At 42.1% G+C, this 19,295-nt stretch overlaps 1 protein-coding gene across 2 annotated transcripts in view; it reads right to left on the reverse strand.

The window, feature by feature from the left end:
• Positions 1-5,314: 5,314 nt before the first annotated feature.
• Positions 5,315-19,295, reverse strand: part of nbeal2 (neurobeachin-like 2) — a 120,289-nt gene continuing 106,308 nt past the window's right edge. For both annotated transcript variants that reach the window (XM_079504424.1, XM_079504423.1), the window contains 7 exons: positions 14,569-14,741; positions 12,276-12,370; positions 11,758-11,874; positions 10,871-11,032; positions 9,446-9,594; positions 8,373-8,508; positions 5,315-8,016 (listed from right to left, as the gene is read on the reverse strand). In XM_079504424.1, the coding sequence (XP_079360550.1) occupies positions 7,909-8,016; positions 8,373-8,508; positions 9,446-9,594; positions 10,871-11,032; positions 11,758-11,874; positions 12,276-12,370; positions 14,569-14,741 (940 nt within the window). In that variant the 3' untranslated portion in view covers positions 5,315-7,908. The remainder of the gene's footprint in view (positions 8,017-8,372; positions 8,509-9,445; positions 9,595-10,870; positions 11,033-11,757; positions 11,875-12,275; positions 12,371-14,568; positions 14,742-19,295) is intronic.

The following is a 19,295-nucleotide window of genomic DNA, read 5'->3' on the forward strand; positions in this document are numbered from 1 at the left end:
AAATTGCCCCAGAGTGAGTCCAAGGAGGGACTCGATGGCCCTTCTTTCCTCCGCCTTCCCCGGAGAACCTCAAAACTCACTCTGATTGGCTCCGACCGACGACACGACGTGACGAGCACAATAATAATACAAAGACATTGTATTGAGGCAATATTCTCAAACAATAGCACAGCGAGTCGACTCACTGGAATAAACGACCTAACCTGTAATTCAGGCTCTCAATGATGTGGTCATGATAGTTGGGATTTCATTTCTCCAACCAACCATATGGACTATAAAAGCTGCTTAATGATAATTGGCCATCTATAGTGACATACTATAGACAGGGGGGGGGGGGGGGGGGGGGCTGTATGGCCTTATGTATTACACACATGATTGATTGAATACTTAATAGACAGAAATGCAAACAGCAACAGAATAAACACTTGTCTAAGTATAAAGAGGATGGCACAAAAAAACGTCCTTGCGGCCTTGTTTCCATTCGGGTCCTATTCAATTCATAATGGGGTGTGATGTGATCTGTCTAAGGGAGAAGTGATTATTTCCTCTCCCTTTGGCCTACTGAAAGGTGCATTTTCACCCCATGTAAAGTGAATGTAAAGTGACTAAGTGGGGGTTCCACTATGGGACCTATGTGCATATAGGCCCCCACAGATCCTATGGACATTTTATACTTATCACAGAACATGGTGGACCCTGTTGTAAACAAGTGTAATGCTTAATTGGGTCGTCCACTCACAGTTAACAGCCTTTGTATTGAGTTTGTGCTTGAAATGTACTGTAATTCTGCAAACTGTTAATACATTTTTTCAATCAATCAATCAATCCCTGCTCAACAAATCACAGCTGACAGCACATACACACACACACACATGCACGCACGCACGAGAGAGAGAGAGAGAGAGAGAGAGAGAGAGAGAGAGAGAGAGAGCTCTTATCAGAAACAGAAGCCATCTCATGAATCCTACAAGATGCTCATCACATTCATGTTTGATCTCTGCAATTCAAAGGGTCAGAAAACAAACAGGGTGAATAGCACACCTTGTAAATCCCAGAGAATGCACTGCAGGGGGCCGGGGGGACTTCACAGGAAAACCAATGGAGAAGAGCTCTCTCTCTCCCTCTCTCTCAGACACAATGCTATAGTTGCACTTCAAAGGCTGCCAGGGGAAGATGGGAGACAGGCAAGATAGGCTGAAACAAGGGTTCCTGTCTCTGATCTGTCATTCAGTCCGTTATATTCAAAACGATAGTATATCACATTCTATAATTTAGATACATTCTAGTATTTAGTTCTCCTAGTGCTTCTTGACAATTTTTTTTTTTTTAACTTTGAAGTTGTGTGTAGGATTAGTGGTGTTTAAGCAACTCAACTTCAACATTATTCTTAGTCCTATTCAATTCCTATATGGTTTGAAGTAATTATTACAATAATGAATTATTTAGATTGTTGATGCTATATGTCCGGATACTGTTGAGAAAGCTTTAATACAATACATGCCTATAACACTGCCATTAGCTGAGTATGTATATCATTGTGAAAACAAACACTCTGGAACTTCTCATGATGTGACCCACTACTCCATACAACTATATATCAATCTCCCTTTTAATTACAGTCTCTCTCTCTCTCTGAACACACACACACACACACACACACACACACACACACACACACACACACACACACACACACACACACACACACACACACACACACACACACACACACACACACACACACACACACACACACACACACACACACACACACACACACACATCAGGATAGATTTACACATCACTGCAAGGTATTTCAAAGGCATAAGGGTTGCAGCCCGGTCACACAAGTTAAGTTAGACTTTATGGATCCAAATTAATTATTAGGATCAGTCAGTCACTGAGCAGCACCCAGAGATCAGCTTTTTTGTGTCTACATGTCTTGATGAATTGAATACACAAGATCACAATGGAAACAAGCCATCAGGGTTTAGTGTATAACTGTACTTTTTGCGAACCGTTAATAAAGTATTCAATCAAATAAAAAAATAAAAAAAGCTCTAGCTTAGGCACTATAGCCTTGCTCAAGAGTATGTCCATATTAACATGTATGTGTTTTGTTGAAGGAGGAAACCCAAGCGAACACAGGGAGAACATGCAAACTCCACACAGAAAGGTTCAAACCACCTTCGTGCTCAGTGTGATCGAACCCAGGACCATACTGGTGTTCGGCACCCATGCCAACCACTGAACCACCGCAAAGAATACGCCATTATGTTTGGTTCAAAACAAATCAGTCCATAGAGGTACATCACAACAACTTGTTCATGTCTTTTAAAAAAAAGGACATGACCAATTGACCATGCAGAACCCTTAACCCTATAGCTACTGTATTATGTTGAGCGAGAGCGCTCTTGCGTGGTCGTACATGGGTGAGAACTTCACAGTGCAGTGAAAGGTGGCCATAAAAAGTCATCATCTCCTCCTCGCCCTCTGGGCTCTGGCCCAGGAAATGCTCTAGGGGGTGGAAGGGAGAGTTGGAAGAGAGAGTTGGGGTCAGAGTGGAGGGAGGGTTTGGGGTTTGTGGGTTGTTGTGGATATTGGCACATTCGACTCAGACAACACCCAAGATTGCGAGAGCTCACGTTAGCCCTCCATCTCCCATGCAGCCTCGAGTCCTTCCAGGGCCTGCAGGGTCAGAGGAGGAGAAGCCTGCTCCACAAAACAACCGAGAGCGAGGTGTCAACTCCTCCTACCATTGTGGACGAGCACAGACATCCTTCAGAAGTGAGGGGGCACTTCCCCCATTCTCTTTCTCTTCTTGGATTGACTGTAGGTGGGGGGGTGGGGGGGGGAGTGGATCTACAAGCTGGTTTTATCACCCCCTACCCTACTTCTTTCCTCTATGCTACCCCTGGAGGTGTTTACGACAAGGCTGGCAGGATGTTCAACCCACCATCGGATCAAAGGAATCCTCTTCAAGTAAAATGTGCTCTTGCTGGCTCGTGACCTCTTATTCCACCCCCGACAGGGTTAAAACGCATCATCACACTAGGTGCAAGCCAACGGAGGAGAGGAGAGTTTCTACAGTGGAGGAGTCGGGCCTGTCCTGGGACAGAATGTCAGCATGCGGTTCGCTGAAAGAATCAATCTTCATTTTCGACCCAATTATGGACAATCATGCTCAGGATGTGGGCTGTGGGTGTTTGGAATAGCAAGTCGATGGATTTCAGCAACTAAAAAAAAAAAAAGATTGGGGAAACAACCATCAACATTCTGATACTTTTCAAAGTCTGATTTGATGGAGTGTTTCCTTTTTTGACTGCCTTACAGTGGTTCCCAAACTGTTTAGCTTGAGACCCAAATGAGAATTTGATGTCTCCCTGGCCGGGACCGCAAACTAGTGAAAATAGCTCAAAATACTCTCTACTACTTAAGTTATTTCATTTATGGAATTTCTGAGATTTTTTTTGTTTCAAATTGTTCAAATATTTTGAAAGAATAAAACAGAAAATGTGTATCTAATATGTAGATCTTTAATCCCGACCCACTTGTTTGCGAAACACTGGCAGATTGGAGTCAGGATGGTTTGATCAAGTCGGAACAGTAAACAGTAAAAAAGACACATGAAGAAACAGATTTTTGCTCATCCGTTTTGAACCACATTCCTCCTGGTGGTTTGAAATGCTATTCAAATCTGATTCCTAAAGATGTGTTTTAGTCTAGAATCTGGACCCTCAAACACTGGGGCCTGATTTATACTTTAGACGGTCATGGTGTCGTTCAGATCTTCAATATCACCATGCGTTGTGTGAGCTTATAGATCAGCTATTTTCTGTTTGTCATTACCATAGCAACTAATGCAGATGGGCGGATGATGTCTGAATACACAAGTCCGATCTGATCACATACAAATACTGTATCAGTGTGGACATCGTCGTAAAGATCAGATCTAAGAAACAAATCAGATTTGCCTACAGTCAGATCTGATCTTTACGACTGGGTGTCCACACTGATACAGTATTTGTATGTGATCAGATCGGACTTGTGTATTCAGACATCCTCCGCCCATCTGCATTAGTTGCTATGGTAATGAAAAACAGAAAATAGCTGATCTATAAGCTCACACAACGCATGGTGATATTGAAGATATATGTGTGTATATATATATATACACACACATACAGAAAACAACTGTACACTGGGACAAATAGTTACCAGCTTGTGGTTAGAGTGTCCGCCCTGAGATTGGGAGGCCAGGGTTCAATCACTGGCCGAGTCATACCAAAGACTAGGAAAAATGACATCCAATGCCTCCCTGGTTGGCACTTAGCACCAAGAGTTGGATTGGGGCTAAATCCTTGAAGTCAGTGGTTTTCAACCATTTTCATATCAAGGTCAATTATAAATTCTGCATTTGAGCCACGGACCACCATTTGATGAGATTCAATATGGGCACCTATTGGCAAAACAAAGGAAAAACAGCGCCCTCTTTTCAGTCTGTCTCCAGAGATTAGATGAGATTTAACCTCTCAGACCCAAAACTAATGAATATTTTGTTGGTTAACATTTGTTGATGACTGGTTGAAAACCACTGATCGAAGTCCATTGTGGGTTCAGGTTGTGACCAATCTGACCCAAAATAAAGATGAAATTAAATTAAATTAAATGATTACTATATTTACCCAGGGTATCTGGGCTAAGCTCAAGAACTTGTTTCCAGCCAGGCCCTGCTCATAGAACATTTCATCGTAGTGGTTTCAATGCCTTGTTCAAGGGCACTTCAGAGGTGGTCATTTTAACGTGTCGGACCGCTGATTCGAACTGGCGACCTTCAGGTATCAAGACCGCTCCGCAATCCGTTCGGCCACCACTGCCACAAAGGAAAGACAGTGCCCTCTTTTCCTTTGAATTGACAGAGTCAACAGTCTGTCTCGAGACTAGGTTGTGACAAACTAGCCTCATGTCCAGGAGATGTACTTCACACTATGATAGGCTTTGTGCTACGCAACACATGGCTTTAGAATCGTTGGTTCCCAACTATTGGGAATCTCAATACAAGGCTAATTACTTACTGTGACAGATACAGGTTAATGAACAGCTTCGTGTGATGCGGCTGATATCTTCCAAGACCAGTTTCAATGAAGTGTAACTAACTGCCCAAGGCACTGCTAATGGAACTGTATAGACAGACAGACAGACAGACAGACAGACAGACAGACAGACAGACAGACAGACAGACAGACATCAGCAGTATCAAATAGCTGCTGGCTGGTTATGAGAAGAAGAAGAAAAAAGTAGGCAGACAGCTTAATTTTGAAAAAAGCATGTGCATTTCTTTCCCCACACATCTTCAAAGAACAAACAATACAAACGCTAAAACTGTGATTTAAAAGTAAGTGGGAACCAGTCAGATTTCAAGACAGTGCTGACCTGGCTAATTAAAGCCTGGTCCTTTCTCCTTTCTCTGGAATATGAAGTAAACTTAAGGCTTCAGTTGGAATAGAACAAATTTAAGACACATAGTCTAGCAGTTATATATACAGCACATACAGTAGAATGCAGAACCCTGACCCATTCAGTGGTCATGGACTGAATTGTGTGATAATCAAACAAGCAAGCCAGAATTATGACCTAATCAAAATACATTCATAATAACACGTATTGCAAGGAAATGCAGCAATATTGTACAGGTAACAGTTTGCAAACGGGCAAAGTATTAGTCATTGTGTGTGTGTGTGTGTGTGTGTGTGTGTGTGTGTGTGTGTGCGCGCGCACGCGTGAACAGCTGCTTACACACAAATAAAAAGCATTTCTTCTTTGCACAGAACACCTCGAACATGCATATTAACCCGTTAATTAAAACGCAGAGGTTTTTAGGTGATCAAAATAAAAGGTCGTAAAACATGTTCTTGACTTTCACAGGGATGCACAGCAAAAAAAATCATAAAAAAGTGTTTTTATGCTTTCACTTGGGTTGTTCTGTGCATTACCTATACAGAGACATGGAGGGAAAACGGGTGCTCCATTTTGTTGGTATTGCATTTGCCCAAACAGTTCCCTTAGTTTTGTCTCCCCTCCATCATGACAGTGCATAACAATTAAGTCGCTCCGGCCGCAGGAGCGATGAGCTGGCAGGAGGAACATTCCTTCCTCTGTTCACTGGACAGTCTCTCCGTTCATATACTTCACAGTCCCTCCTCAGTGCTTCGCAAAACTAACACGAATCACGTGCATTCAGCGAACAGCTAAGAGAACATTAGGCTAATTAACAATGACGCAGGCAGGGTAATGTACACATTGTTTTGGTGCGGAGGAGGGCAGAGTCCTCGTTGACACACAGTACAGTAGAATAAAAGTGTGTAAATATGCGAGCGAGAGAGAGAGAGAGATCAGAGCAGCTCTCTGTGAGACAGAAAGTATAAAACAGATATACAGTGGAGATCGTTGCGAGCATATGGCTGGAGATACACATATGCAAAAGGCACTTTTCAGTTTCAATTAAAAAACATCCAGACTACCGGTATACTAATATAGTCAATAGTATTGAGAAAAAGAAGGAAAAAAAACAATCTCAGAGTTTATAGGGATCAAACAATGTCATTTTCTCCTCCATTTAAGGCAACAGAAGACATCTCTTCACAAGGTTCATTATATCCAATTTCTTAAACTGTAGAAGGTGGATGTATTCATCATTAAAGCAGTTTTTGCTTTAACATTAAGAAGATTGCTTAGGGCCAAAAGGGCATTAGTAAACATGCACACAGGCACATACTGTGTATGCATGCACACACACACACACACACACACACACACACACACACACACACACACACACACACACACACACACACACACACACACACACACACACACACACACACACACACACACACACACACACACACACACACACACACACACACACACACACACACACACACACACACACACACACACACACACACACACACACACACCCCTCTAGTGGTGTTTACCAGTATTGCAGTATGGAAATAGCTCCAGTATTTTCAGTTGTTAGTTTCGAGGAGGGTTGGGAAATGCTATGGCCATACGCAGTGCACATGCGCACACATTCAACCCAATAAGGACGGGACCTGACGAGAGAAGAAGTCCAGCGGGTTAGGGTAGCCGCTCCCAAACTTTTCTGGACCAGGGCACACTTCTCATGTCAAAAGCGTTCACCCATCTGAACACTGAACGTGTTAAGTGGTCAGATAGTTTTCTTTTTCCAGGTGTTTTGAACACCATGCACATTTTTGTTTTGTTATTATATTATCAATAAAATGATAGTGTAAATTATTTTAGGGGCCCCATTTGCAATATGAGGATATTGCACGGGGGGCCCACCGGTTGGGGATGGCTGTCTGTGTGAGTCCATTCTGCCGTCTGTCTGTCTGTCTGCACCACAGTGAACCATTCTGCTGTCTGTCTGTCTGCACCACAGTGAATCATTCTGCTGTCTGTCTGTCTGCACCACAGTGAATCATGGTGTTTCTGCACCATAAGTGGCTGCCTCAACAACCACACACTGTCATACAGCGGTTCATAACAACCTTCTCCTCCATTTCCCCCAAAACACAACAAGGCCGTTCTTTGGAATGATGCTGATTGGAGAGTTTCAAAAGTCCAACGTTGTTTCCTTTCCGTTGCAGAAAACAAAAGTGCACAGTGTGTGTACGGGCCGGGTCGCTCTCCCTCCCAGAGAGCTCCAACGAGGCTGCGGACTCGGGGAGACAGAGTGGTAAGAAAAAAGGCTCTGTCGAGTCACATCGAGAGAATCACAGCCGCGTTTTCGTGTCAGCGACCTCTGGGGGGGAGAGGGCTTTTAACCCCGGACTGAGGTCCCCCCGCCGCCATGGGGTTGATGCAGGGACCCACGTGTGTTCATTTCCCAGCATGCTCAGTGGGGTTGTACTCTGTCTCTCCCGCGGACACCTGGGAGATACGCCGTGTGGAACCCCACAGGCGTCGAGAGAACTGACCTGAGCGCACCTGAGGGGTGGGGAGGGGGAGGGGGGGGGACAGGTTGAGGCCATGTGAAGACAACACACACACACACTCAAAAAAACCCTAACATTCAGGTTCAATGACAATAGATTTAAAGGACAGATTGTAATCTGAATGACTTTATTCTAAGTTGTTAGCAATAGCATGTGATTATTCAGAGTGAGTGAGTGACACACACACACACACACACACACACACACACACACACACACACACACACACACACACACACACACACACACACACACACACACACACACACACACACACACACACACACACACACACACACACACACACACACACACACACACACACACACACACGCACACACGCCTCACCTCCTCTGGTTTCCCTGCCCCCACCACGATCAGCTTGCCGTCCTCCAGGCCGACCAGGATGTGACTGTTCTCTCTGGTGACAGAGACACTCCTGATGGGGACCTTCAGGACCAGGGGCGCCTCCACCGAACTCAGGCTGTCACACAAACCAAGGCAGAAAACTGTTCATTATTTACTTAGCGATTAAACAGATATTGACATTTTTGAGGGGTTCTAGCCACTTCCTATGCCCAGCTTTCCGGGTTTGTGATTGGCTGATCACCCCATAGCAATGATTTGATTGGCTGAGAAAAGTACATAAAGTGAGGGCAGAAAAGTGAAGACACCAAAAGTTTACGCCGAGTGTGATTTTTGAAAATACTAGTCCAGACTCCATACCTGTTCAGGGATATGACCCATTCTGTCTCTCTCCCGTCCTTTATCTGCCACTTATATATAACAGGTGTCCCCCATGCCACACCCGTTATGCGATGCTCAGCCAATCACACAGTGCCAATTTTGGCGCCATACATGGTAATTTTTCGCCAGTTCCGCCCTCAAATTTCAGCACCATACAATTTTCCTTCCTCACATTACTAAAATTATTAGTTATTTGCGACCGTATGAAAACCTACATCTCCCGTCCGTCCGTCACCCACACCTCCATATATGGACATCCTGTCTCCATATGTATATGGTCACGCCTCGTGACATCTTGTGACATCATGGTCTCCATGATGTCATATTATAGATTATATATAGATATTAACAGTGTGTCTGGTACCTGAAGAGGTCTCGTATGTGTTGGTTATCATCCTAACAGTGTGTCTGGTACCTGAAGAGGTCTCGTATGTATGTGTTGGTTATCATCCTAACAGTGTGTCTGGTACCTGAAGAGTTCTCGTATGCGTTGGTTATCATCCTAACAGTGTGTCTGGTACCTGAAGAGTTCTCGTATGCGTTGGTTATCATCCTAACAGTGTGTCTGGTACCTGAAGAGGTCTCGTATGTGTTGGTTATCATCCTAACAGTGTGTCTGGTACCTGAAGAGGTCTCGTATGTGTTGGTTATCATCCTAACAGTGTGTCTGGTACCTGAAGAGGTCTCGTATGTGCAGGTTGCCCTGCGAGGTGCCCATGATGACGTAGTCAGACACCAGGTGCAGAGCGGTCACCTGCTCCTCCATGCAGAAGGACGACAGCAGGCAGCCGTTCACAGAGTACACGTGGAGCGAGTACTTCCCCTTGAAGGAAAAGTAACAACATGGAAACCTTTTATCTCTCATATTCTGACTTTTTTTTCTCGTAAATGAACGTCCTACTTGATCATACCACAGCACTGTTTCCCAAACAGTGGGTTGGGACCCATTTGTGGGTCACGGACCAATCTTTATGGGTCACGACTTTCTTTTACTAGATTTAAAAAAAAAAATATTTTAAAAGAGATGGGCAGTATTTAATTTTTTTTATAGGCAGTATTTGTGTTACATGTACGGCATTTGAAATGTTTATCTCATATTACGATTGATTACTTTGAAATGTGTTTTTTGATAGGCATTAAAAATACCCATGTAGTTTGTGATAAGATGCTTTGGGTAAAAAAAAAGAGAGAGACAAAAAAACACACTTGTAATGTGTAAGAACCAGCAAGTTAATAGAATTAAATAGGAAGTGTGAATCTTTGTTACACGTCATGAAAATGAAAATAGTAAACCACAGTATTTTATTTTATACATAATGTTTTGGCACTGGTATGTTGTACTTTACATTTTCAGACAAGACATCTGAGAAAGGTGTTTGAGCTAGAAAAAGTACTCAATTGTTTTACTTAAGTAAAAGTATCAATACTGCAATACAGAACTACTCCGTTACAAGTAAAAGTTCAGAATTCAAAATGTACTTGAGTAAAAGTACAAAAGTATTGGCATGAAAATGTACTTAAAAGTACCAAAGTACTCACTATCAAAATGTGAAAATAGCAGATCTCTAAGTTCACAATGCGTCGCATCGCGACACATTGTAGATCGACTATTTTCAAATGGCCGAAATGTATAAAGGGCTGAAGTGGTTAATGTATGTTTTGTCATAATAATCAAAGTAACTAGCAACTAAAGTTCTCAAATAAATGCAGTGGAGTAAAAGTACAATACTTGCCTCTGAGATGTAGTGGAGTAGAAGTAAAACGTATTGGAAATTGGAAATACTCAAGTAAAGTAGAAATAACCTCAAAATTGTACTTGAGTACAGTCCTTAACCCATTTAGGCCTGACATCAACATTTAAAATAATTCTTCTAAATCCTCCAGTTTTCTGAAATAAATATTTTCACGATTTTTCATAAATAGCAGACCTACAAGCTCGTAGCGCGCCACTCGGTGGCGCGCTATGAGCTTGTAGATCTGCTATTTTTCAATAGCTAAATTATAACATAATATTTAAAACACCAAAAGGGGTTCCCGCCCAAAATGGGTTAAGTTACCTTCCACCACTGAATGTATGGGAATGATATGGAGACCCGTACCTTTCCTCCCGAGGAGCCTTCCAGGGACGTCTGCACCACGACGTGTCCCTCCATGCCCACCTGCAGCTGAGAGATGGCGGCCGGCACGCAGCTCTCACCTGGAGGCCGCAGCGAGCGCAGGAACTGACCTCTTCGGACGCTGTGCACGATCAACGTGCCGTCCTGACGCGCGTCAGAGAGAGAGAGAGAGAGAGAGAGAGAGAGAGAGAGGGGGGGGGGGGGGGGGGGGGAACAAAATTACTTCTTAACCTATTTAGACCTGAGGCTGATTCTAAAGAAATGGCTTCTAAATCCTAACAGTTTTCAGTGGTGCTCAACCCGTTTCATGTCAAGGACACCCAGAATGATACGTATTTGGCTGCGGACCCCCATCTGAAAATATGTAGTTCCAGGGACCCCCCAGAAGCAAAGATTTGAGTTAAAAACGTTTGCTCTGAAAGAATATATATTCAAAGATTTTCGCCACATTTTCAGGTTTTTTCAAAAAATAGCAGATCTACTGTACAAGCTCGCTGCTATTTTGCAATAGCTAAAGTATATCATAATCATCCCGTCCTGAATAATAGAAGAGCAATGATTAATTTGGTTCTGTACTGGTATTTGTTACTCTGGTTTATATTTTTTGTTTCTGAATTTTAATCTAAAATGTGTGCACTAAATTTGTGTATCTGTATACAGTTAGTTACATCAGGACATATACATTGTTGTATATGACCTTCATCGGGACACATATACCACGTGTAATGTCCTGACAAAGATCTGAATTGATTGAAACGTTGATACAAGTAAGTAAGTACATTTTATTTATACAACAGAGCTTTTTCAGCATCACCAGTGTGCACAGACTCTATTCTCCTTTAATAATAACCTCATGCACTGTCTCTCACCTTTGACCCTGAGACAGCCATGTCCAGTTCGGTACTGATGGCCACACAGGTGACCTCCTGGTCGTGTCCACAGAGGACCTGCACTGGACGAGGAGACAGACCACTGGAGAAGCCCCCCTGGAGGACCACAGAAAAACCACATAGTTAAATTTACAGTATGTACATCTAAATTAAATTACTCTATCGTCTCTGTCGGGTGGAAAGCTCATATGTCCGAAACAGTTACTTTTCGGGATTCTAATTAAAAAATAGTAAAAGTAGCAGATCGCGAAACTGGAAATCGCGATTGTGGATCTGCTACTTTTTATGCTTTTGTGAAATCTCTCAAGAGCACACACACACACACACACACACACACACACACACACACACACACACACACACACACACACACACACACACACACACACACACACACACACACACACACACACACACACACACACACACACACACACACACACACACACACACACACACACACACACACACACACACACACACACAGGTGTGTTTACCTGCTGTAGAACCTGCCACACTATGCAGGTTGTGTCTCTGGAACCAGAGATGAGGTAGATGCCACACAGATCCAGGGCCAGACATGTGACCACATCTGCAGAGAACACACACACAGCATGGATTACTTTATTATTATTAGTCTATTATCCCCCCAGGGGGGCTATACTAGGTCCCCTTCTTCCTTCCCTTCAACGCCAACCCTCTTTGATGAAAATAGTAGTGTCATCAGTACCCACCATAGAGTAATAAAAGGATAGAGACCGAGTCGGAGTGTTAGCCCCGCCCCCCGCTATTCATTTCAATAGAAGTTGCTCAGTGGCGTTTTGAAGCACCCGGAAGACTGCCGGAAGTACAATTATGACTCAATGGCTCGAGCGAGCGGAAGTATTAGCCTAGCCTAGCCCGGACCTCAAATGTCATGAACGTCCGTCCACCTCCATGAAAGTGCTGCAATTCCACATTTCTCCAGTAGGTAGTGGCAGCTTCAACGTTGGATAGCCTTACTGGGGGCTTGGTACCCATACCCTGGGTGAGGTTGGTGAAAGGGCCTTTCTGTAGGTACCCTCACAAAAAACATGCAGTAACCCTGGTCTCTATACTGCCTCCCCCTGGTCAGCCGAGGGCAGATATACGCTGTGAGCTTGTATATGTGCTATTTCTGATTAGCCAATGCTAAAATCTGAAAGGGCAGATGCTTAACCGGTGTTAATGGGTTAAGTGAAGTGGTATCAAGAAAAGAGCATCTGATCAGAACATCAGCTAAATAAAATTTAAAATTAGGTAGCACGGTCATGGATGTTACGCCAATCATTGTGACTTAATGAGGTAGAACTGTCATGGATGTTACGCCAATCATTGTGACTTAATAATAATAATAATAATAATAAAACTTTATTTGTATAGCACCTTTCATGACATGAAATGCAGCTCAAAGTGCTTTACACAAAAAAAGAAAAGAAAGGCAGGGCATAAACAATACAGTGAGGACATGAATAACATTTTTTTTAAAAAGACAGATAAATCAATTAAAAGCAAGGGTGTAAAAGTGGGTCTTGAGCTGAGCTTTAAAAATGTCTACAGAGGCTGCCTGTCGAAGGTACAGTGGGAGTTTGTTCCACGCCGTCGGCCCGTAGAAGCAAAAAGCTGCTTCCCCGTATTTTTTAGTTGCCATTTTTTTAGGCAAAGCGAGCAGGCCAGCAGTGGAAGACCTTAGGGGGCGGTTTGGGACATATTTCGGCAGGCAGTCATGTAGGTAGGAAGGTGCGAGACCATTGAGAGCTTTATAAACAAGTAAAAGAATTTTAAAATCAATCCTAAAAACAACCGGAAGCCAGTGCAATGAGGCCAAGACTGGAGTAATATGTTCTCTCATCTTAGTTCTAGTTAAGACTCTGGCTGCTGCATTTTGGACAAGTTGTAATCTGTCAGTTGATTTCTTAGGCAATCCAGAAAAAAGTGCATTGCAGTAATCAAGCCGAGAAAAAACAAAGGCGTGGATTAGCGTTTTTGCATCGTCCAGTGACAAATAGGCTCTGATTCGTGCAATATTTCTAAGACACCAACCACACTTAATTCTGTAAACAGTAACACATGCGCTTAATGGTTCAACCTTTGTGAACTTCCTGAACTTCCCTTTCCACGGGAAACAACAAACTATCACAGAAACAGCTGTGAATTTGCTTATAACCAGCCAACAGAAAATATCCACATGGCTTTTGTATTTGTTACTTGATTGTTTTCATTTGAAAACAAGTGATGTAAACAGCTGACAGGATGCTGAAAGTATGTTGACAAGTTGTCTTGCATATTTCAGCATCAATGTTGAAATAGAGCATTGTCCCGAGTCCTGACGTCACTCCATTATAGTATTTCTATTGAAATTCCATAGGGTCATCTTAGCATCGCGTCATATAAGAACAGTTTAAAAAAAAAAGAGCCTGACTATTCTGTCTGGAATGTGACTAGTTTATGATATTGAGTTTCATTTGATAATGTCTGCGATAACTCTCTGAGCCAGGGGGATAGCGGCCTCTAGTGGCAGTGGTGTCAGACTTCGGTCCTACTCTAATACAGTGGTTCTCAACCTGTGGGTCGGGACTCCCAGGGCGGTCCCCTCAAGATTTTTGAGGGCTCCCCTGATGACAGTGAAGTGACAATTTAAGGACCTTTAAAACCCTTTTAATACAAAAAAAAAAAAAAAAGAAACGTAAAAGAGCATTGCTGCATCAAAAGTAATCAACAACCTATACTATAAAAACTGAAAATGAAAGCCACTGCTCCGACTGGACTCACCTATATGTCTGCAGATCCGTCCCACCATCTTGGCCTTGCCCAGCAGTGTGACTCGCAGGCTGCAGTCCCAGTGTCCTCCACTGAACAGCAGCCGGCCGTCGCTGGACACCACCAGGACCTGAGCGCTGATGCCCACCCCCGGAGCAAAGGGGCCACTCAGGAAGCGCTGCGTTCTGGTTGAACCACACAGGACAGGACAGGACAGGACAGGACAGGACAGGACAGGACAGGACAGGACAGGACAGGACAGGACAGGACAGGACAGGACAGGACAGGACAGGACAGGACAGGACAGGACAGGAGGACAACAGTTGGATTTTCGCTGCTGTCAGGCAGAAACATCTTTATCTCCATTATTCTAACAACAGTGACAACACTCTACTACTATATCATAAAAAGTATTGCAGATCCACAACCTTCAAACACATGGACATTCCGGTGTGTGTGTGTGTGTGTGTGTGTGTGTGTGTATGTATGTATGTATGTATGTATATATTATATATATATATTATATATGAATGAATAAAACAATGTATTTTAGATGAAAAAAAAATATGTATATACTAATAGCAGATCTACAAACTCACTACGTGATGCAACACATCATGAACTTGAACATTTACTATTTTTGATCTTCTATTTATGCACAATAGTGGTTAATCAGACTAATCAATTTAGTTGATTATTATTATTGTTTTTATTAATCCTTTTTTATTACTGCTATTTGTCCATGTACTCATTTCTTGTTGTAAACGCTGTTGAGGAAAAAATTATTTCAAACATTTTTGAGGGACAGACAAAAGGTAAAGGAGAGGGCAAAGTTTAGGCATGGTTTGCTATAAACCAGGGCAAGAGAGGGAGGACTTTCCTATTTGCAACATATACGCGTGGTGACATTTAAGAGTTACATACTCTGTGAGAGTTCAAGTGGGTTTGCGTTGTGATTTACACCGTGTTTATGTGATCTGGGTTTACTGTAGGTTTAAACTGTAACGATCATTTAAAACCATCTGCTACAAGTTATTTTCCTTTTTAGAATGGATTAAATTAAATACAGCTTTGAAGTACTACAAGTACGAGTAATCCTTGCTGAGCTGGAAAGATAGGGCGATACAGATATCTGAGGCATGGAGCTATATGGCCTGGTGTTTAACATGACGACATGAGCCTTCCCTCCTCAGTGGAACGAGAGATACAGATATCTGAGGCATGGAGCTATATGGCCTGGTGTTCAACATGACGACCATGAGCCTTCCCTCCTCAGTGGAACGGGAGATACAGATATCTGAGGCATGGAGCTATATGGCCTGGAGCCTGTTCCACGAAACTTTGATTAACTAATCCAGGATTTAGGCCAAAACCAGGCTTTTTAAATCCTGGTCTTTACAGCCTGGTTTATTCTGTTCCACTAAAGCCAAGCGAGGCTTAGAATGGGCGGATTTATCGAGCCAGGATCATAAAGCCTGGCTGAATGCAGAGCCTGGCTTTTTGTTTCTAGACCCATTCGGTGGAACACAGATTTACTGATCCTTCTTCTTCATGGGGTATTATGGCAGTTTGCATCATTAATAGTTGCATTACTGCCCCCTTCTGTATATCTCAGTATCATTACTAATCTATTCAAGACTTACTGATACAAGGACTTAAGCTTCTAAAATAAATACTGCTGCTGTAATTAAAGAGAGAACATACTCTCAACAGTGGATAGACTGAATGATTAACTACCCCAAAAATATAGTTTACATTTTACCACTACTATTAACTTAAAACAGAATTCTTAATATTGTAAGCATAATGATATTGTCGCATTGTGATATTTGGCCATAACTCCCTCCTCTGAGGGAGCTACCTTTGGGGAAGGGGGTTGTTGTCCAGACAGGGGCCAGACTGGTGAACTGTGGGTCATGGGTTCAATAGTGGGTGAAACGTTACAATGGTAATATGTTGTAAAACAATGAGTAATGGTAATATTTAGTGGTTTTCACTTTTACAAAAAAAATAATATATAATATAATATAATATAATATAATATAATATAATATAATATAATATAATATAATATAATATAATATAATATAATATAATATAATATAATATAATATAATAATTCTTCTTAACCGTGCACTTGCACGACAGCAAACCTATTCTGGGGAACATTCACCAAAAGCAGCTGATCTACAAGCTCACAAGCTGTCATGATGTTGTGCAGCCTATATATTTTGTTTTTTTTATTTTATATAGTGCTTAAATTAGTCCTTTAATGCAGACCGATAAAAATAAGGCAACATAAACCTATAATAATTGAATAAGTGTGGAAAACATCATTGGTTTGTGATCAGTTTGACTGCTTAATGAACAGTAAAGACATCAGGATTAGGTTAAACCTGGCTGTTAGCCTGGTCCGGAGCAGGCTAAGTCCAAAGCATTAGTTTCCATGGTAACTAATGTAGCATCACTTTCATGAAACCGAATCAAGCCTCAACATATCCAGGTTAACTGGTTAAATTAATCTGGCAAGATTAACCAGCTTTCATGAAACCGGTTAATCGCTGATCCAGGATATATTAAGCCAGGATATCTGTTAAATCCCGGTTTAATCTCTAATCCAAGTTTCGTGGAACGGGCCCCTGGTGTTCAACATGACGACATGAGCCTTCCCTCCTCAGTGGAACGGGAGATACAGATATCTGAGGCATGGAGCTATATGGCCTGGGGCCTGTTCCACGAAACTTGGATTAACTAATCCAGGATTTAGGCCAAAACCAGGCTTTTTAAATCCTGGTCTTTACAGCCTGGTTTATTCCGTTCCACTAAAGCCAAGCGAGGCTTAGAATGGGCGGATTTAGCGAGCCAGGATCATAAAGCCTGGCTGAATAGACAGCCTGGCTTTTTGTCTCTAGACCCATTTAGTGGAACACAGATTTACTGATCCTTCTTCTTCATGGGATATTATGGCAGTTTGCATCCTTAATAGTTGCATTACTGCCCCCTTCTGTATATCTCAGTATCTTTACTAATCTATTCAAGATTTACTGATACAAGGATTTAAGCTTCTAAAATAAATACTGCTGCTGTAATTAAAGAGAGAACATACTCTCAATAGTGGATAGACTGAATGATTAACTACCCCAACAATATAGTTTACATTTTACCACTACTATTAACTTAAAACAGAATTCTTAATATTGTAAGCATAATGATATTGTCGCATTGTGATATTTGGCCATAACTCCCTCCTCTGAGGGAGCTACCTTTGGGGAAGGGGGTTGTTGTCCAGACAGGGGCCAGACTGGTGAACTGTGGGTCATGGGTTCAATAGTGGGTGAAACGTTACAATGGTAATATGTTGTAAAACAATGAGTAATGGTAATAGTTAGTGGTTTTCACTTTTACAAAAAAAGATATATATAATTAAAATATAATATAATGTAATAATTCTTCTTAACCGTGCACTTGCACGACAGCAAACCTAGTCTGGGGAACATTCACCAAAAGCAGCTGATCTATAAGCTCACAAGCTGTCATGATGTTGTGCAGCCTATATATTTTGGTTCTTTGATTTTATATAGTGCTTAAATTAGTCCTTTAATGCAGACCGATAAAAATAAGGCAACATAAACCCATAATAATTGAATAAGTGTGGAAAACATCATTGGTTTGTGATCAGTTTGACTGCTTAATGAACAGTAAAGACATCAGGATTAGGTTAAACCTGTCTGTTAGCCTGGTCTGCAGCAGGCTAAGTCCAAAGCATTAGTTTCCATGGTAACTAATGTAGCATCACTTTCATGAAACCGAATCAAGCCTCAACATATCCAGGTTAACTGGTTAAATTAATCTGGCAAGATTAACCAGCTTTCATGAAACCGGTTAATCGCTGATCCAGGATATATTAAGCCAGGATATCTGTTAAATCCCGGCTTAATCTCTAATCCAAGTTTCGTGGAACGGGCCCCTGGTGTTCAACATGACGACATGAGCCTTCCCTCCTCAGTGGAACTATATGGCCTGGTGTTTAACATGACGACATGAGCCTTCCCTCCTCAGTGGAACTATATGGCCTGGTGTTCAACATGACGACATGAGCCTTCCCTCCTCAGTGGAACGGGAGAACCACATACAGATATCTGAGGCATGGAGCTATATGGCCTGGTGTTCAACATGAAGACATGAGCCTTCCCTCCTCTGTGGAACTATATGGCCTGGTGTTTAACATGACGACATGAGCCTTCCCTCCTCAGTGGAACTATATGGCCTGGTGTTCAACATGACGACATGAGCCTTCCCTCCTCAGTGGAACGGGAGAACCACTCTCCTCTAGGGCTGTCCATCCTTACACATTTAAGTTGACGATTCATTGTTACACAAATAATTGCGATTAACGATTTAATTGCATCGAACATTAATTGGAACATTACAACTTGTATTTCCGTTTACCTTTTCATTTTAGGATTCGTAATCACAAATTAATACACAAAGAAATAAGTGACACATTTAATAATTTGTAATATTTCTTTCTTTCCAAAACATTTACAAAATAGCGGATAACGGATGCTATTTTTGAAAAATGTTTGAATATGTTGGGTGGATGGGTTGATGTAGCAAAATACATTTATTTTGTATTAATGTCGGATTTCTTTAAAAGTTTGTTTGTTGTTGTCTTTGTTTGTTTGTTGTCATCTTTACTGTTATGAGAGTAAGTTCGTAGAAGTCGGCAGTACTTGCAC

This window comes from Electrona antarctica, assembly GCF_951216825.1.
Source record: "Electrona antarctica genome assembly, chromosome: 6".
In the NCBI taxonomy this organism is placed as follows: Eukaryota; Metazoa; Chordata; class Actinopteri; order Myctophiformes; family Myctophidae; genus Electrona; species Electrona antarctica.